Source organism: Cervus elaphus, chromosome 23, assembly GCF_910594005.1.
Source record: "Cervus elaphus chromosome 23, mCerEla1.1, whole genome shotgun sequence".
NCBI classification, from domain to species: domain Eukaryota; kingdom Metazoa; phylum Chordata; class Mammalia; order Artiodactyla; family Cervidae; genus Cervus; species Cervus elaphus.
In genome coordinates, this window is record NC_057837.1 from 43,791,928 (window position 1) to 43,808,801 (window position 16,874).

Here is a 16,874-nt window from a genome sequence, read left to right on the forward strand (position 1 = left end):
CAAGTCCCCACAGAAATGCATTACCTCCATAACAGGAATGCATTATCTCCAGAGGCAGCTGACATGCTGTCCCTTAAATGTGACAGGAGACTCTTCCTGGACTTAGCTTCTCTGTTCTGTGTCCCACTTGTCCACAGAGCTCACTGTTTGCCTTCATGTTTGCTCAGTAAAATCTTTTCTAACCATCTTATAATAGTGCCCAACCCCCCAACTCCCAGCAAGGCCTGTTCTCCTCCCTGCTTTCTTTTCTTCCTTTCACAGTGAAGAGTTATGAAGAATCTAAGATTTAACCTGACCTGCAAGCCTACAAATCACCTTGCCTTGGTTTCATGGATGCTTATAGAAGATGGGCTCTTTATCACCCACAACAAATGGACCCACAACAAAAGCTGTAGCCAAAATAGGAGTGTCATTTTCCAGCTTTGTTGAGACATAATTGATATATAACATTGTATAGGCTTAGGGTTTACAATCCCTAAAATAGGTCTGTCTAGTCAAAGCTATGGTTTTTCCAGTAGTCATGTATGGATGTGACAGTTGGACCATAAAGAAGGCTGAGAGCCGAATAACTGATGCTTTTGAACTCCAGTGTTGGAGAAGACTCTTGAGAGCCCCTTGAACTGCCAGGAGACAAAACTAGGCAATCCTAAAGGAAATCAGTCCTGAATATTCATTGGAAGTAATGACGCTGAAGGTGAAGTTCCAATACTTTGGCCACCTGGTGCAAAGAACTGACTCCTTGGAAAAGACCCTGATGCTGGGAAAGATTGAAAGCAGGAGGAGAGGAGGACGACAGAGGATGAGATGGTTGGATGGCATCACCGACTCGACAGATGTAAGTTTGAGCAGGCTCCGGGAGTTGGTGATGGACAAGGAAGCCTGGCATGCTGCAGTCCATGGGGTCGCAAAGAGTTGGACACGACTGAGTGACTGAACTAAACTGAGGTTTTATAATGTGATAATTAGGTGTGCATATATGTGGTGTGTTGTGCTAGTTCCTGGGTCCCCATTTCTAAAGTTGAAGTGAACGTCTCAGGTGATACCTGAATACTCAGTGAATTGAGTGACAGGAGAAAAACCTTGAGTCTAGGGATCCTGGGTCAATGACTGTAGGCACTCAGCATCCCTCCTTTTCTCGGGAGGGAGGTGTTTTCTTTACATTACATGGTAGCAAACATGCCCTATATGTCTCTGCAGGGTAAGGCTATTTGTTGTACAGATGAAAAGTTGTGTGGGATGAAAGGTTGTTAGTGCCTCTTCCTGATAGATGTACAGAAAAGTGAGAGAGTGACTAGAATTATCTCAACAGGCACTTACTGATTTCTAACAGCTAAATACTCCTGATTTCATTCATAGTCTCTCCCTCCTCTAGACTATCGACTCAAGAATTCATTTTAATTTGTCATCCATTTTATTGATAAAACAGTCTTACTAAAAATATTCAATAAACTTGTGCTGAATAAATCAATGAATGAATGGCTAAACATATAATAACTAATCAAAGTGTTTAGCATAAAAAAGAATGTATATATATATATATACATACATATGTGAATATATATATACATCTGAATCATTTTGCTGTACAGCAGAAATTAACACAACATTGTAAACCGACTATACCTCAATAAAAATGTTTTAAATAAAGAACTAACAGTTTTTAAAATTAAATAAATTGAAAAGATGCACTGCTTTATAACGTGTGTGCATACTCAGTCATTAAATCCTGTTCAACTTTTTGCCACCCCACAGACTGTAGCCCGTCATGATCTTCTGTCCCTGGGATTTCCCAGGCAAAAATACTGGACTGAATTGCCATTTCCTTCTTCAGGGACTCTTCCCGATCCAGAGATCAAACCTGTGTCTCCTTCACTGACAGGTGGATTCTTTACCACTGAGCCACCTGAGAAGCATTATAAAAAGCTAAATATAATACTGTAACTTTTTAGTTTATTTTCTATTGAAGTATAGTTGAATGACAATGTTGTTTCAATTGCTGATGTACACAAAGTGACTCAGTTATACACATATATACAATCTTTTTCATATTCTTTTCCATTATGGTTTACCATAGATAAATATTGTTCCCTGTGCTATACAGTAGGACTTTCTTGTTAATCCTTTCCATATATAATAGCTTGCACCTGCTTACTCCAGCCTCCCAATCCAACCCTCTCCCAACCCCTTGACCCTTGCCAACCATCAGATAACACTTGATAGCTTACAAAAAACTTATGCGAAGTAAAACCTAAGTATACAACCTGCATATTGAAGATAATTTCAAATTATAAACAGAAACACATGTTTGTATAGGGGAGTCATGAAGGTATGAAATAAAATTTCTATTTTATGACAGAAATTTAAATATGAAAAATTCTTCTGTGCCCTTTGCACCCCTCTGTCCTCACTGTGGGTTGTGGGTCTGCTTTATACATATACCGGAACTCTTCCATCAATGTGAGGACCTGCTCAACCATAAAGAGTCACATTTCTCCCAGCATCAATAAGATAGCTCCTTAAAAGATAAATTTCTTCTTGATCTTATAAGGGGTCACATGACTCAACATGATGACACTTAGATGTGTATTATGTACACTGTCAATAATATGTCTTTTCATGTAGAGCCCTCTGTCTCCAAAACTTTCATCCCTGTGCCTTGACTTTTAGAAGACAGAAGAGCTATCAGAGTTTTCTGGGTTATAGTTCTCAAATTTGGCTCAAATACAATGTTCTATTTCTTTCTTAGATTGATTCGTTTTCAACAAAGTAAGATGCACCAAATTTATTAAATGGGTTAATCAGGTTATCTTTATTTTCTATCTTTTCCCCTTTACTTTTCAAATTATTTTGTTATCGGGAAAAACTAGTACCCATATTTGAAATCTTGATTAGTTCATAAAAGATTTTTAAAGAAAAACAAGCTTTCAAAAGTTCAGACACTTAAACATCTCCACCAAGTATAGAAATGCTCTTCACAGCCCTAGAAGCAAGACGTTCAGGTAGAAGGCATGGTGGACACATCACACAGTCAATATTCTTCAGAAAATGGATACTCAGGGTGACCAATACCCCTGAAAGAGGAGGAGAATTGATTTATTAAATCTGTCTTGTTGTCACAGAGCAGATTACTCTGTTGATGCAGTCAGAATGGGCTCAACCTCAAAATCTACAAAACATTTCCTCCTTTTCCCCCAACAAGCACACACCAGGTGTCTGCCTCATGTGCGCACTGCACCTGCGTGTCCAATCCCAACATTCACGTGTAATAATTACTCCATGGTGACTTATATAATATATATTTGCATACAATTTATATGGGAGCACAAGACTTAGGGCTTACTGTGGAGGTCATTTCAGACACAGGTGGAACTTTCAACACTAAGTGATGAGAATAATCACAGTTAAGGAATACCTTGCTCTTTTTCATATAAACATTCAATGAAAAAATGTTGAGCATACCCAAAATACAGGATGCCTCCACTGAGGAATTCCTATTAAACTGAAGAAATACCACATACATCTAAATAATCATATCTATAAATTGTGATTACTATTTTCTTATTTTATATGACAACACATTATTTATTCATTAGTATTACTGCTGTTATCTTTACTTATGGCCTGATTTATCTTTCTAACATGGTCCTTTTCAATTCAATTCATTAAAGAGTGCATTCAGAGCAATTCCATGTGCCAAAAGTTGTGCTCTTGACATAAACCCACAAGGATGAGTAAGTCTAGGCACTCACACCATAATGAAGGAGAACACAGAACACACTTAAAAGCTTTTGAAAACAGAAAAGTAACTTTCATTTATCATTATGTTTTTTCTCAGAATCATGGTATACTTGTAAACACATGTATATGTACATATAAATATCTTCTTTAAGAGCAAGAAGGAGAGTTTTGAGATTTTTCATTTGAAACTAAATATTCATTTTATCACTAATTTGTATTTGCTTCTCTCTAAAATGTTTTCCAATATCTCTCTGGTTGATTAGCCCTCTTTCTCTTCAATCCTGACATTCTCCTGCAGTTATTAGGCAGCTGGAATTCTAGGTTTGCGACTAAGTCAAAATCAAGGAGGTAGGGGCTCCCCAGGGGATGGACCCCTGTGGGACAAAGGCAGCACTAGATTCAGTCTGGACTCAAGAAACTAGAGACCTAGACGATCTTACCAGGGTGTGTCCTGCTAAGGACACAGCAGTCATTCTCTGGAGGGTCAGTTAAGCTCATGATCTACTTGCACTTCATTTGGTGACATTACAAGGATGAAGAAATGTGTTGTAACAGGGGGGAAAGGGATCGATTTGGATGAAATGGATGGTGTCTTGGTACCAGAAATGCCATTCGGGAGAAAAACCATCAGACACTAGGAGGAGAGGGTGCAAGCAGGCCCACTGTGACTACTCAGCAATAATGCTTGTTGGCCTTCGTGGGTCCCTCCTCCAAAAAACATCAGCAGTACATTTACAATTGTGTTAGGATAAACATGTGGACTCCTGGGTGGCTCACTGTTAAAGAATCCACTTGCCAATGCAGGAGATGCTGAAAATGTGGGTTTGATCCCTGAGTTGGGAAGATCTTATCCCCTAGATAAGAAAATGGCAACCCACTCCAGTATTCTTGCTGGGAAATCCCAGGGACAGAGGAGCCTGGAGGGCTACAGTTCCTGGGCCACAAGGAGTCAGACACAACTGACCATACACATACGTTAGGATAAACATGATCGTAATCCAAGATGGACTCTTTATTACACAGTCCTTATTTATCATTTCCTCCTGATTCTACAGTGATTTAAAGCTGAAATATTCATGTAGGTGCCTGGAAGAGCAGTGGGCTACAGGCACTGTGCTCTCGGTGTCTAGTAGGTCCCTCAGCCCTGAGAGGAGCTACACCAGGCACGGATTACAGGCACAATGTTGTGAATTCACCACAATGTCAAATCTGGGGGTCTTACTTATGGGTTGTCCTGGGCCCCAATCACATTTCTGTTGGTGATAAACAGAGCCCTGGAGGAAACCTCTGGTCTGAGGTCTGCAGGAAGACCCTGGTTTCCTCCTATGCTGGAAATCAGGACATCCTCCCTAAAACTAAGTTTTAAGAAAGCTTATTCCTCTGCTGAGCTATATGCTAGAGAAAACTGTGTGTTTAACATATACAAGTTACTTACTGTTGAAAATCATAGTATCTTATATTATGATTGAGGCCGTCGATTGCTTTCATATCCTCTGGAGTCAGTTCAAAGTCAAACACCTGGAAGGAAGGAAGAATCACATTAACCTCTCCCCCAAGGAGCTGGCCTCCCCCTGGGGACTGGAGGACTTCCAGCTGGATGGAGACAAGAAGAGGGGACAGGGAAGCCATGTCTGTCATCACCTTCCGGGTGAACGAGCCTGGGACCCTCTGCTGAGTTCTCACCTCTCCTTCCTACACCTTCTCTTTTTCTGTCCACCTTAAACAGATTATAGTGCATCAGTCTCTTGTCTTTCTAAGTGAATTATTTGAGACAGAAAATTAAAAGACACATATCTTCTTTCAAAAACAGAGGGGCAGTCAGACAATTCAGACAAAATAGCTGCATTTCACCATGCATTAGTCTGTTTTTCTTCTTCCAAACACCCCCTAAATATGATATAACTTTGAACTTAATAAGGATTGTAAGGAGGATCCCTCCCTCTGAAAACCTACCCAATAATCCTATATCAAACTTATTCATTATCTATGAGTAAATCTAACCAAAAAGGATTACATAAAGCCTTTAAGGAGATAAGTTATGAAATGTGCTTAAATATTAAAGCACACCTAAATAATTAGAAATTCATCTCATAACCATAGCATGGAAATCTCAATTTTGAAAAGAAATCAGTTTTCTCCAAAGCATTCTATTGTTTCAATGCACCATGAACCTAAGACTTAAACATGCATTCTTTTGTGAGAGTTGGGAAAGTGATACTAAATTTACATCAAGGAACAACTAGTGAAAAGTAGCAAAGATCTCTTTAAGGAAGGAGAGAAGCAAGACTTATTTTCCACTATAATAAGTACAGAAAATTGAGTAGTTAAATAGAAGAGAGATCATAAATGTACTTATGGACACTTGATATATGACAGAGTAGACAATGAAAATCTGTAGAAAAATATGGACCTTTAGATTTCCATTTAAATATACATATACATATATATATATACATACATATAATATATATGTATGTATATATATCCCTTTTCATGTCTTATTAGACAATCAGTTCCAGCTATATTACAGAATCAAATTTTAAAGGAAACAGTCTTTCAGGGGACAATTTCCCCTCCCCTTGACTTGACCTGAGCTGTAACCTGCCTTAGACAGTGATATCTGTATTGGACTGTGATATTCCAGAAGTGGTGAGTAAGTTCTGAGTCCAGACATGAAGAGGGTTTTTCCCCACTCACTGACTGCGGATCATAGCACTGTGCTGAGATGAAGACTAGGTTAGCTGATCACAGTCTAGCCAAATATATATGAAAAACTAGATGGAAAGGCTTGCAGGCTCTTGTGACAAGAGCCACATCTACCTGCTAAAGCAGAACTACAAGCTGCTCTGCACTGAACTGCAAATGCACGAAAGAGGCCAGCCAAGAGGACAACAGCTGGGCTGAGTTCAGGCTGATCGTCAAACTATGGAAACAAGAGAAGCATCACTAATCTCTGCATTAAATCCTGAAACCGGGGGGAGTTTCCTTACAGCTATGGCTAAGAGTACGATAATGGTCTCCTACACACAAGTCAAAAGACAACTCAGCAAAAATGGGCACAGCCTTGAATAGGAAATTTGCAACAACAAAAACTCACGGAGATTAAATGTATAAAAATGAAGCTACATTACTATTCAGGGAAATGTAAAATAAAATCATGATAATTTAGAGGTTCAAGATCACTCCTGTAACTTGTGTGTCCCCCTGAGTTACATGTTGGAAACTTCACCCCACTCTGATGGCGTTAGAAATGGGCCCTTGAAGAGTGATTAATTAGGTTATGATGGTAGGGCCCTCATGAATGAGATTTAAACAATATCATATTCATATAAGAGACTTAGGAGAGCTCTGTTGCCCCCTCCACCAAGTTAAGATACAAGGAGAAGCCTGTGACCTGGAGGAGGACCCTCACCTGACCACATGGGCACCCTGATCTCGGATCTCCACCTCTAGAACTGTGAGACTACAAAGTTCAATTGTTTCTATGCCACACAATATGGTGTCTGTTAGAGCAGCCTAAATGATCTATGAAAATCACTTAACGCAATTTTGTCAATTGAGAACAAAGAAAATGAGATGTCATTTGCACAAGATGATAGAATAAATGGTTGATGTAATGCTGAAACAAAAATCTGTTTTCTGTCCAACCTGAATCCTCTCCAGCCATACCACTTCTCCTGTTGCCATACAACACATTCATGCATTGAGAAGAATAGGTAACTTGTCTTGATTCAAGAAAAGTCTTGAGAGATGGACAAAGAATGACCCTCATGAAGGATATTCCCTAGGAGTCCTCTGCCCACAGCCCCACTCATCATCACCTGCATGTTCTCCTTGATACGCTTCTTGTTGAAACTCTTGGCCAGAACCACAACCCCACGTTGTATCTGGTAGCGAAGGGCAACCAGAGCTGGCGTTTGCTTGTGCTTTTTGCCAATGGCAGAGAGAACCGGGTCCTCCAAGAGAACAGGATTGTTTGAGTTCACCCTGGAAGGAAATTCAGAAATGCTGAGGAGCTGAGACTAAGTACTCAGTTTCTAAGGAGGCTTCTCAAACAGACTAAGTATGTTCACTCTAGATCGATGCTTCTCAAAGTGTGGTCCCTGAGCCAGCAGCATCAGCAGCACCTGGGATCTTGCTAGAAATGCAAACTCCATGGCTTAACTGCAGACAAACTGAATGAGGAACTCAACTGTGGCACCTGGCAGTCTGTGTTTACAAAGCTCTCCCAGGCATTTGATGCGTGCTTCTGAGACCAGTACTGCCAATCTTGTGGAATTTTTTTTCTGTTTTTACTTCTCAGTAGTTGTTTTTCTCTTATAATCATAGCTCTAAAGTAAGTACAAGGGCATGAAAAGAAAATGAGATGGAGAAGACCAGGAAAATTAAAAATTTTTGCTGTTCTCAAGTGTTGATAAAAATTGAGTTGTCCAAAAATGAGAACTATTCATTTCATTGTTATTTGCATTATGCAATACTCCTATAAATAAATGTTTACTAAAGTGATTCAACTTGTTATTTTTTGATCATCATAGACCTGGGAGGTATTTAATATTATCCTGATTTTAGACAGAAGGTAAGGGAAGCTTGAAAAGTTTATTATTCATTAGTAATGTATTCATTAGTTAATAAATAAGTAAATCATGACTTAAGTTTATATCTTAGTTCTCAACTATGGAATTATATATAAATTTCTTGCAGACTTGCATTTTAACATTTTACAACAAGATACATGATATATAAAAATTGGCTGGGTGATGGATGGGAAGACAAAAGAGAAGGGTTTCTCCCATCTCTCTTCTCTTCCCCTGCCAAATGAGAGTTATCTCCAGAGCACTGTTACATTATGATAAAGATAGTTCTTCGAGAATCTCTTTGTTGTCTTCAGTGATGTTCATACCATTCTGATAATAGTTGGGATCCCAGAGCAGCATAAGCAACTAGGACAATATCATGGGACTTGCAGAACTCTAACAGTTTGCTCTGGTTGAGGTAAGGGTGACATTCCACCTGTAGAATGGAAGATAGACGAGTGTTAGTTTATACGAAAAGAATATATTAATATTACAAAGATTAAAAGTTTAAAAAACTCTAAAGAAAAAACTGTGTCACATCAAATTACAACTTAAAACATCAACCTGAAGTCATGATATTTTTTAAAAAAGAAATTTTATTGCTGTCTCCTGAAAAGATAAAAAGAAAAATAATGACATTCTTGAGAAAAAGCAACTCTAGGAACCAGATCTTGGTTGCTGTACACCACCAGGACACATGCCTAATTCCAGATCTGGGACAGGAAAAGAGCTCTCAGAATCATGGACATCAAACTGTGCCAGACAGCAAGAAATTGCACAAAGACTTATGGACAAATGACTTAAAGACAAAGGAACTGGTGACATTTGGGTAGACTTGAGCATCAGAAGGAATCATGAGTGAAAACAAATATAGCACACAGAGTAAATAAAAATCCCTGAAGCCCTAGTGATGAGAGAGGTGGAAAGAAAAAAAATATTTTCCTCCAGGGCTGATGATTATTACAATAAATCCTTTCTCAGAAACTGACAATTAGTGACAAGGAGTTAAGTTTTACCCTGTCTTGTAGGAATAAGTGTGGAGGCTTCCCAGGTGGTGCTGGTTGTAAAGAACCCACCTGCCAGTGTGAGAGATGCAGGTTTGATCCCTGGGTCGGGAAGATCCCCTGGAGGAGGGCATGGCAACCCACTCCAGTATTCTTGTCTGGAGAATCCCGTGGACAGAGGAGCCTGGCAGGCTACAGCCCACAGGGTCGCAAAGAGCCAGACATGACTGAGCACATGCACATGCATACTAATTAATGTCACAAAACAACGAGAAATACAGTGTATCTGTCAAAAGCTCGTCTAGATATTTTGGTAACAGAATGCTTCGGTGGTCATTCTAGGTGAAAAGACCTTGAGAAACATGGCTCAGTGTGACATGGGAACCACATAAGATATAGGTCAACAAAGTGTTATAGATCTTTATTTATTAAATATATAATACATAATAAATACATAAAATTAAATATATTTATATTCCCTGTTGTAATCTTAACTCTTCTAATATCTGACATTTATCATAATAAAAAATATGGACAAAATTGATGTTAGAATCACATTAATATTTAATTTCTAAAATTAAAAAATATATAATTGATATATGTGTATTTCTTGAATTTTATAAGCTACTCAGCTTGCAAAGAATTCTGCTATAGGAGATTCTTTATCCTTGACTTCAAGTTGTACATTAAAGACATTATGGTACATTTGAAATAAGACCATTTCACCAGGATAAAGATTACATGACATATATATCACATCTCAGTTATATATGTAGATAGGTCAAACTTAGAATTAAACATTAGAGAGATGGTCACCAGGGGTTGGGAGGAAGGAGGAATCCAGATTTGCTAATCATGCATGTGAAGTCTCAATTATACAAGATGAATAAATTCTAGATCTGCTGTACACCACTGTCTGTATAGTAAACAACACTGTATTGTACTGAATACTTAAACATTTTTTATGAGGTTAGATCTCATGTTTTGTCACCACAATAATGTAAAAATAGAGCCAAAAAAGGAAGAGTGCAGAAACAGACATAGACAAGGTGTGCTTAACCAGTTCATTTTATGATGGACATTGATGGGAGAACCTGTCCAAGACTGAGTAAATGATAAGATGTGCTCTAAGCTAAGTATATGTTCCTGAGTGAATATCTATGGATAGTATCACCATAAGCCTTTAACTTCATCCATCTGACTTGACAGACTTTCATCATTTCCAGCAAACTTTCCTGTACTGTGCTCCATGATGAAGACCAATGAATGTAGAGACACAAAGACTAAGTTTTCAGGCATCCTATGGACATAGACCCCACACAAACACTTAACACCTATCTCCGCTGATTTTTCCCTTTGTTATTTACTTCTCATTCCGTGTTTTCATGGTCTTCCATCCTATACACAGTTCCCTCTGAGGCACTTTCCCATCAGATTAGTGATCAGCCTTTCAACTCAGGGAAAGGCCTCCTTCCTCTAAGTTCTGGAGGACTAGTCTAACCCCCTTTCCCTCACGTCCATTACCTTCCCTCAATTCCTACCACAACTTAGGGGGAAGTCCTCCCCATAAGTTCCACCCAGATTTTATCAAAGATACTGTTATGGATTCTATTCACACCATCCAGACAGAGGCTCAGCTGTGTAAAATCTTCTGTCCACAAACGTTGGATGAACAGGAGGGGAGGACAGACAGATATCAGGCTCCAGTGCAAGGAGGAGGTTTTGAAGAGCAAGAGGGAGAGGAGCTGAGCTGCTCACCTGGTTGCAGACAGGCTTGTACTTGAGCCCCGGCTTGTTCAGGATCTTCTCCAGCTGCTTGTGGTTGAAGTTGGACACCCCGATGGACTTAGCCAGCCCTGCATCCTTACACTTCTCCAGGGCCTGGGAGGGAGGGGTGGAGTGAATGATTCAGTCACTTGGAGTGAATGATAGATCAAGAATAAATATTGGAAAAAATCTGTAAAAAGTCAGGAATTAACATTGATTTTAAGAAAGAAAAAAGGAGAAGAGGGTCATGACACAAGAAGCATTGCCATCTCCTTGTTAGAAAAACCCCAAAGAAGACATATCACAAGGAAGGAAAGAGATGCCTGTCTTCACTGCCCCATATTCTCCTCCACTCTTCTCTGTGAACATTTCAGCAATGGTTCCTCCCCACAACCTTCCCAGCCCTTAAGTTCCTGAACTGCTGAGTCTGATGGTCCACAGCCCATTCTCACAGGTGGAAGAAATGAAAGAATTTTCCCCTACCTAGCTCCTCATCTGGGCTTTCTTCTCCCCAGACTCACCTCCCACGTGTGACAGAGATCCACCGAGTCAAATATCAGTTTTCCACTTTCATCTTTTGGAACAAATTCATTCCCTGGCTGGAATAGAAGCAATCATTGCAGAGCTGTTACCAAATGATTTCTCCACATTTAGCTAGGCTGCCGGGCATGTCTAGACCAGGCACCAGACCTCTACGAGATCAGTAAAGCAATATTCTAGATACCAATATTAGAAAAGTGATTTGCAAATGGAGTTATGAGAAATGTCTTCAGGAGGCAGGCTCCCACTAATCTGTTACACTTAATATATGTTTTAATGAATGTAATTTTCATACATTGTAATGGGGACTCTCAGTGACTTATGTGAATTTTTTTCTGCTCCTCATACTTTGCTCTTGCAAAATGCCTCTCACGCTGGGAATGGGAATAAATTACATGGCTTTATTTCCAGATTAAAGATTGCAAACTTGACCTGGGCCAGATAATCAGACTTCCTTTTCCCTCTGAGCATCTGATGCACTAGGACAGGCACATGAAACAGCAAGACTCTGTTTAGGTGGATACGGAATGTAGAAGATCCAGACATGCTCTCAAATTTCATGAGTATGAACCTTGAGTTGCCCCAAGGCTATATTTGCCACTAATGGAAAGTGTTCAGTGAAAATAAAGCAAAGCAAGAGTAATGACAGGATAACAGATTTTTTTAAAGGGTTACATTACTGAAGAGTATTGCAAATCCTTAAATCTATCCATGGCTGGGATGTGCCATCTACATAGTCAAATAGACTCTTCTGCATAGGATGGCTTGAGTAGATTTCTGTAACTTAAAATCAAGAGGCCTGGTGCACTGGGAAGACCCAGAGGAATCAGGTGGAGAGGGAGGTGGGAGGGGGGATCGGGATGGGGAATACGTGTAAATCTATTGCTGATTCATGTCAATGTATGACAAAACCCACTGAAAAAATAAATAAATAAATAAATAAAAAATCAAGAGTTCTATGTAATACATTTATTTTGTTGTTGCTGTTGTTTTGGTTTTGGATACAGCCTGCTGGATATAGTTCCCAGAACTCCTTCCCTCAACTTGACTTGCCTCAGCAGTGAAAGCATGGAATCCCAACCACTGGACTGCCAGGAAATTCCAGTTGCAGTTCTTAATGGCTAAGTACAGTCTATAATCCTCATCATGAAGCCAGGCAACAGTGTATGCAATGTCTCTCAAGTCGCTCGAAAGGCTGGGAGGTTTACACCCACCCAGAGGGAGCACCACCAAATCTGCTTCCCTTGAAAGAGTGAAAGGGGGAACAACTCAGACTGTGCAAGTGTACAGTGTCATTGCTCACCATTCTGTACCAAACTGTCTTCATGAAATCCCCAAGAGATTCAGAAGTCATAATCAGGGATGTGTGCTAAAAATGTCCATTTATATTTTCTCAAGTTTTTGAGCAAAGCATATGAGATTATTATTGAATGCCTTTCTCTGGGAGGCATGTAACAGAATTAAATATTCAAGGAAGCTCAGTAAAAAGATGATCAGAAATGATTATTTGGGGGATTCTACTCTAGTGCAATCATCTCTTCAACCGACTAAGAAAATCTTCAGTCAACCATCCATCCAAGTTTATAAGCACTCTGAGGCAAGGAAAAAAAAAAAAAAAAAAGATTGAATACAAAAGCAGATTGCTAACCTTCAGGGACACTGGAGAATGAATAATATAGAGATCAACATAGTCCAGATGAAGATTTTTCAGTGACTTTTCCAAGGCTGGTCGGACCAATTCTGGTCGAAGGGAAGTGCACCAAAGCTGCAGAGGTTAAACAAAGGAAGCTGCATGAAATGAGTGCTGTAGCTAATTTTGTTTGTCTCATTTCATTTAATAACTAGACATTTTTCATTGGTTAGAAATGGATGACCACTAAAAAATTGCCCCCTTTCTTCTAGAGTTCAATTTTAAGTCTACCCTACCCATGTAAACTTCATTATTTGAATTTATCATCACTCCACTATTCACAAAAGAATGAAATGAATCAAGATATAAATAACCTTATCAAATAATTACCAAGCCCATCATCTGAATTATGTTTGAAAGATATTCAGAAGACAAACAGTCTGATTTGATCAAATAGTCAATCTTCTCAGAATTAATTAGTATTACATAACCTAGGGGAAGGTGCTTTGAACATATTAACATGTGCAGAACATAATTCTACACACTTTGGCTACATCTTGTGTAATATACAAAGTGAAGCCCTAATGCTCTCTTACTGATGGAGCTGAGGTCTGAGATTCAGAATGTGAAGAAATTTGAGAAAGTCTCCCAGATGATAAGGAAACTATAATCTAATCGTACTTCTTTCTGTTTGATTCATTAGCTCATACTAAATCACACCACTCTGGTAGGTTCAGAGAAGTAAAGTGACTTTAAATTAAAATTTGAACACAGCAATGATGAAATAGTTATAATCACTCTCTCTTTTAGGAGGGGGAAGAGAAGAGGATACTAGATTTAAGATGTAAATATGTGCAAAAAAAGCTGTATCAATAAACAGCATTCACCTAAGTACTGATCCTGTTACCCGTCACCTTCACACAATCACTGCACACATGTGCACACACACACCACACACAGCACCTTTGAAGTGTAGAATATGTCTTCTCTCTTCACAGTGCCATCTGCAATCTTGCTTCGAATGGCCTGGCCAACCTGCTCCTCATTTTGATACAAATGAGCACTGTCTACATGGCGGAACCCAATCTCTATAGCAAATTTGGTGGCCTCCAGAGCTTCACTCTTAGGAACCTACATGAGTAAGAAAAGTAGAAGTTGAATATCCACATGATTAAGAGATTGCTAAGGCATGAGACTGATCATCCCAAGAACCAACTTTTCTTCATGCATTTGGTTCATTCTGCAAGTGTGTGGTGATGAACCCATGACAGTTTCTCTGAATGTTCCTGGTCAGTGTTTAAATGGACACCCAGGAACCCTTCAACCCCAGGTGACCAGTGGTTGATCTCAGGCATCAGAGGACCCAAGACCACCTCCAGGTTCAGTCATTTGCTGATACAATCCAAAGGACTCAAAATAAAGTTGTAGTCATGTATACAGCTTACACTGTGAGATGTCTGGGGCAAAATCAACTAAAGTATGAGGGCATGGTAAAAGCATCAAAGGGCTTCCCTTGTGGCTCAGCTGGTAAAGATCTGCCTGCAATGTGGGAGACCTGGGTTCAATTCCTGGGTTGGTAAGATCTCCTGGAGAAGGGGAACGCTACCCACTCCAGTATTCTGGCCTAGAGAATTCCATGGATTATACAGTCCATGGAGTCACAAAGAGTTGAACACAACTGAGAAACTTTCACTTCAATTCACTTTAAAAGCGTCAAGAAACCAGGTGAAAGCTTTTGAGACCTCTGTCTACGAGTGCAGCCACACAGAATACACCTAAATCTATCTATTCAAGCTGTAAAAAGTGATGTTCTCATATAATTATCCATTGCAAATGATTACCACAATTAAGCTACCAGAAGATTCATAACCCCGCATATGTTACTTTTGTGTGTGGTGAGAACATTTAAGATTTACGCTGTTAGCAAATCTCAAACAGAATCTATTATTATTAACTAGAGTCACCATGCTGTATACCGGTCTCCAGACCTATGTATCTTATCAGTGAAGGTCTGTACCTTTGACAAACATCTTTCCATTCTTGAGAGCCTTGTCCTCAGTTTCTGAGCACTATGTCTCTATGCTTCTATGAGTCATTTTTTTTAGATTCCACCTATAAAAAGATCATGAAATATTTGTTCTCTATGCCTGGCTTATTTCATTTAATGTTCTCCAGGTTCATCTGTGTGGTTGCAAATGGTGAGATTAACTTTCCTTTTAAGGCTGACTAATATTGTATGTATGTTTCTATAATTCAGAATCTTTTATTTTCAAGGAGGTAGATGTTTGGTCTAACTTTCCTCTGTTGGGTCTCAGCCCTGGTTTTCCTTAAGATCACTTGCCTTGTGGGATGTACTAAGGAATGAACAAATGAGCTTCAGTAATGACCTGGGCCCTTCCCTCTCCTCATCACACTTTGCACTACAAGTAAACAAGCCCTGTATTCTGTCTGCAAAATGTCTCTGAATATTGTCTTCTGTTTTAGAAATTAGAAAAGTGAGACTCAAAGTTTCAGGACCAGTCCCTTGTCACAGCTACATACTCTAAAGACAAGATGGACAGCAAACTTTCTGGGGTCAGGTCTAGAGATGTGTTCACTAGCACCTCTTATGCCTGAGTATTGTAGACTATAATAAAAAGACACTGAAAATTCCAGTAGTTCAAAGTTGGATGTAAGATAGTAGCTTATCCCCTCAAATGATACTAAAGCTTCCATTAGGAGACGTTTCCAGGCAGGAACAGATGTACAGGGCAAAACACAGCTAGTGTATCTTTCCTGGCATGGAGCAGGCACCCCACAGTAGAAAAGCAATTCTTCCCATTAGTTTTCTGTCACCTCCTCTTCAGGAAATTTTACCTCAATACTTCTCTGGGTCATGTCTTTTTGGAAAGAGGAAAGAGTTCTGGAATTAATGAAATATACAGAGAAACTTGGCCATTGCAATCTCTCTCAAAGCAAAGTAGCTGACAGTCAGTGTTTTCGACAGCCGAGTCTCACCTCTTCTGCCAAGCTGGGAAAGAGACAGAAATTGGAGGGGAACTCAGAGTATTCTGCAGGTAAGCACAGCCTCAGACCCTGATGCAGAGTGGAGCCTGGATCTTCTCTCCTGGTTAGTGGAACCATGTGATCCTCCCAGGGTCACACAGGAACTCAGCACTTGACAACCCAAGTCCCTTTCCACTCATGTCACATCCACTACTATTTATATTATATCTCAACCCCAAACCACTACTCTTACCTCCTCAGGTGCATAGGTTCCAAATCCCAAGACAGGAATGAAATGGCCATCATTAAGCTTCACCTTCTGGCTTTTGGGATCCATTGCTTGTTGCTCCTCTGAGTAAGCAGACTCTGATTTTTTTCTTCTGCCTCCAGAGGTTATAAATAACAGGAAGTTAACATGCCAGCTGCACTGTCCAGTGTTTGCAGAAACATTGTAGGAGGAGGAGCATGATTAAACCAATAGCTTTGGAGATGGAAGAAGATTGAAGTCAGTTAACTTGTTTGATTTTTTTTTATCAGTATAACCTTAAGTATCATATAGTGATGACATGGGCTAACAATTATTGACCATATGTTACATGGAAACTTCCACATAACAATCATTTCATTTTTCTGATT

The 16,874-nt window shown here is 39.5% G+C and overlaps 1 protein-coding gene across 1 annotated transcript; it reads right to left on the reverse strand.

Moving 5' to 3' along the window:
• Positions 1 to 1,933: 1,933 nt before the first annotated feature.
• LOC122681812 (prostaglandin F synthase 1) lies at positions 1,934 to 16,623 on the reverse strand. The gene is made up of 9 exons (XM_043884272.1): positions 16,492 to 16,623; positions 14,217 to 14,384; positions 13,272 to 13,388; positions 11,605 to 11,682; positions 11,075 to 11,197; positions 8,639 to 8,748; positions 7,560 to 7,725; positions 5,174 to 5,256; positions 1,934 to 3,071 (listed from the first exon to the last, which is right to left on the reverse strand). The coding sequence occupies exons 1-9, from the start codon at positions 16,573 to 16,575 to the stop codon at positions 3,029 to 3,031; spliced, it is 972 nt and encodes a 323-aa protein (XP_043740207.1). The 5' UTR covers positions 16,576 to 16,623; the 3' UTR covers positions 1,934 to 3,028.
• Positions 16,624 to 16,874: the final 251 nt, after the last annotated feature.

What these genes read in the sequence shown, in the direction of transcription:
- LOC122681812 (XM_043884272.1), bottom strand. Translation starts at nt 16,575, where the DNA reads ATGGATCCCAAAAGCCAGAAGGTGAAGCTTAATGATGGCCATTTCATT. An exon ending in ACATATTCTACACTTCAAAG is followed by an intron (nt 13,389 to 14,216) that starts GTGCTGTGTGTG and finishes TAACCTCTGCAG; the next exon opens with CTTTGGTGCACTTCCCTTCG. An exon ending in AGATACTATGATTTTCAACA is followed by an intron (nt 3,072 to 5,173) that starts GTAAGTAACTTG and finishes CTCCTCTTTCAG; the next exon opens with GGGTATTGGTCACCCTGAGT.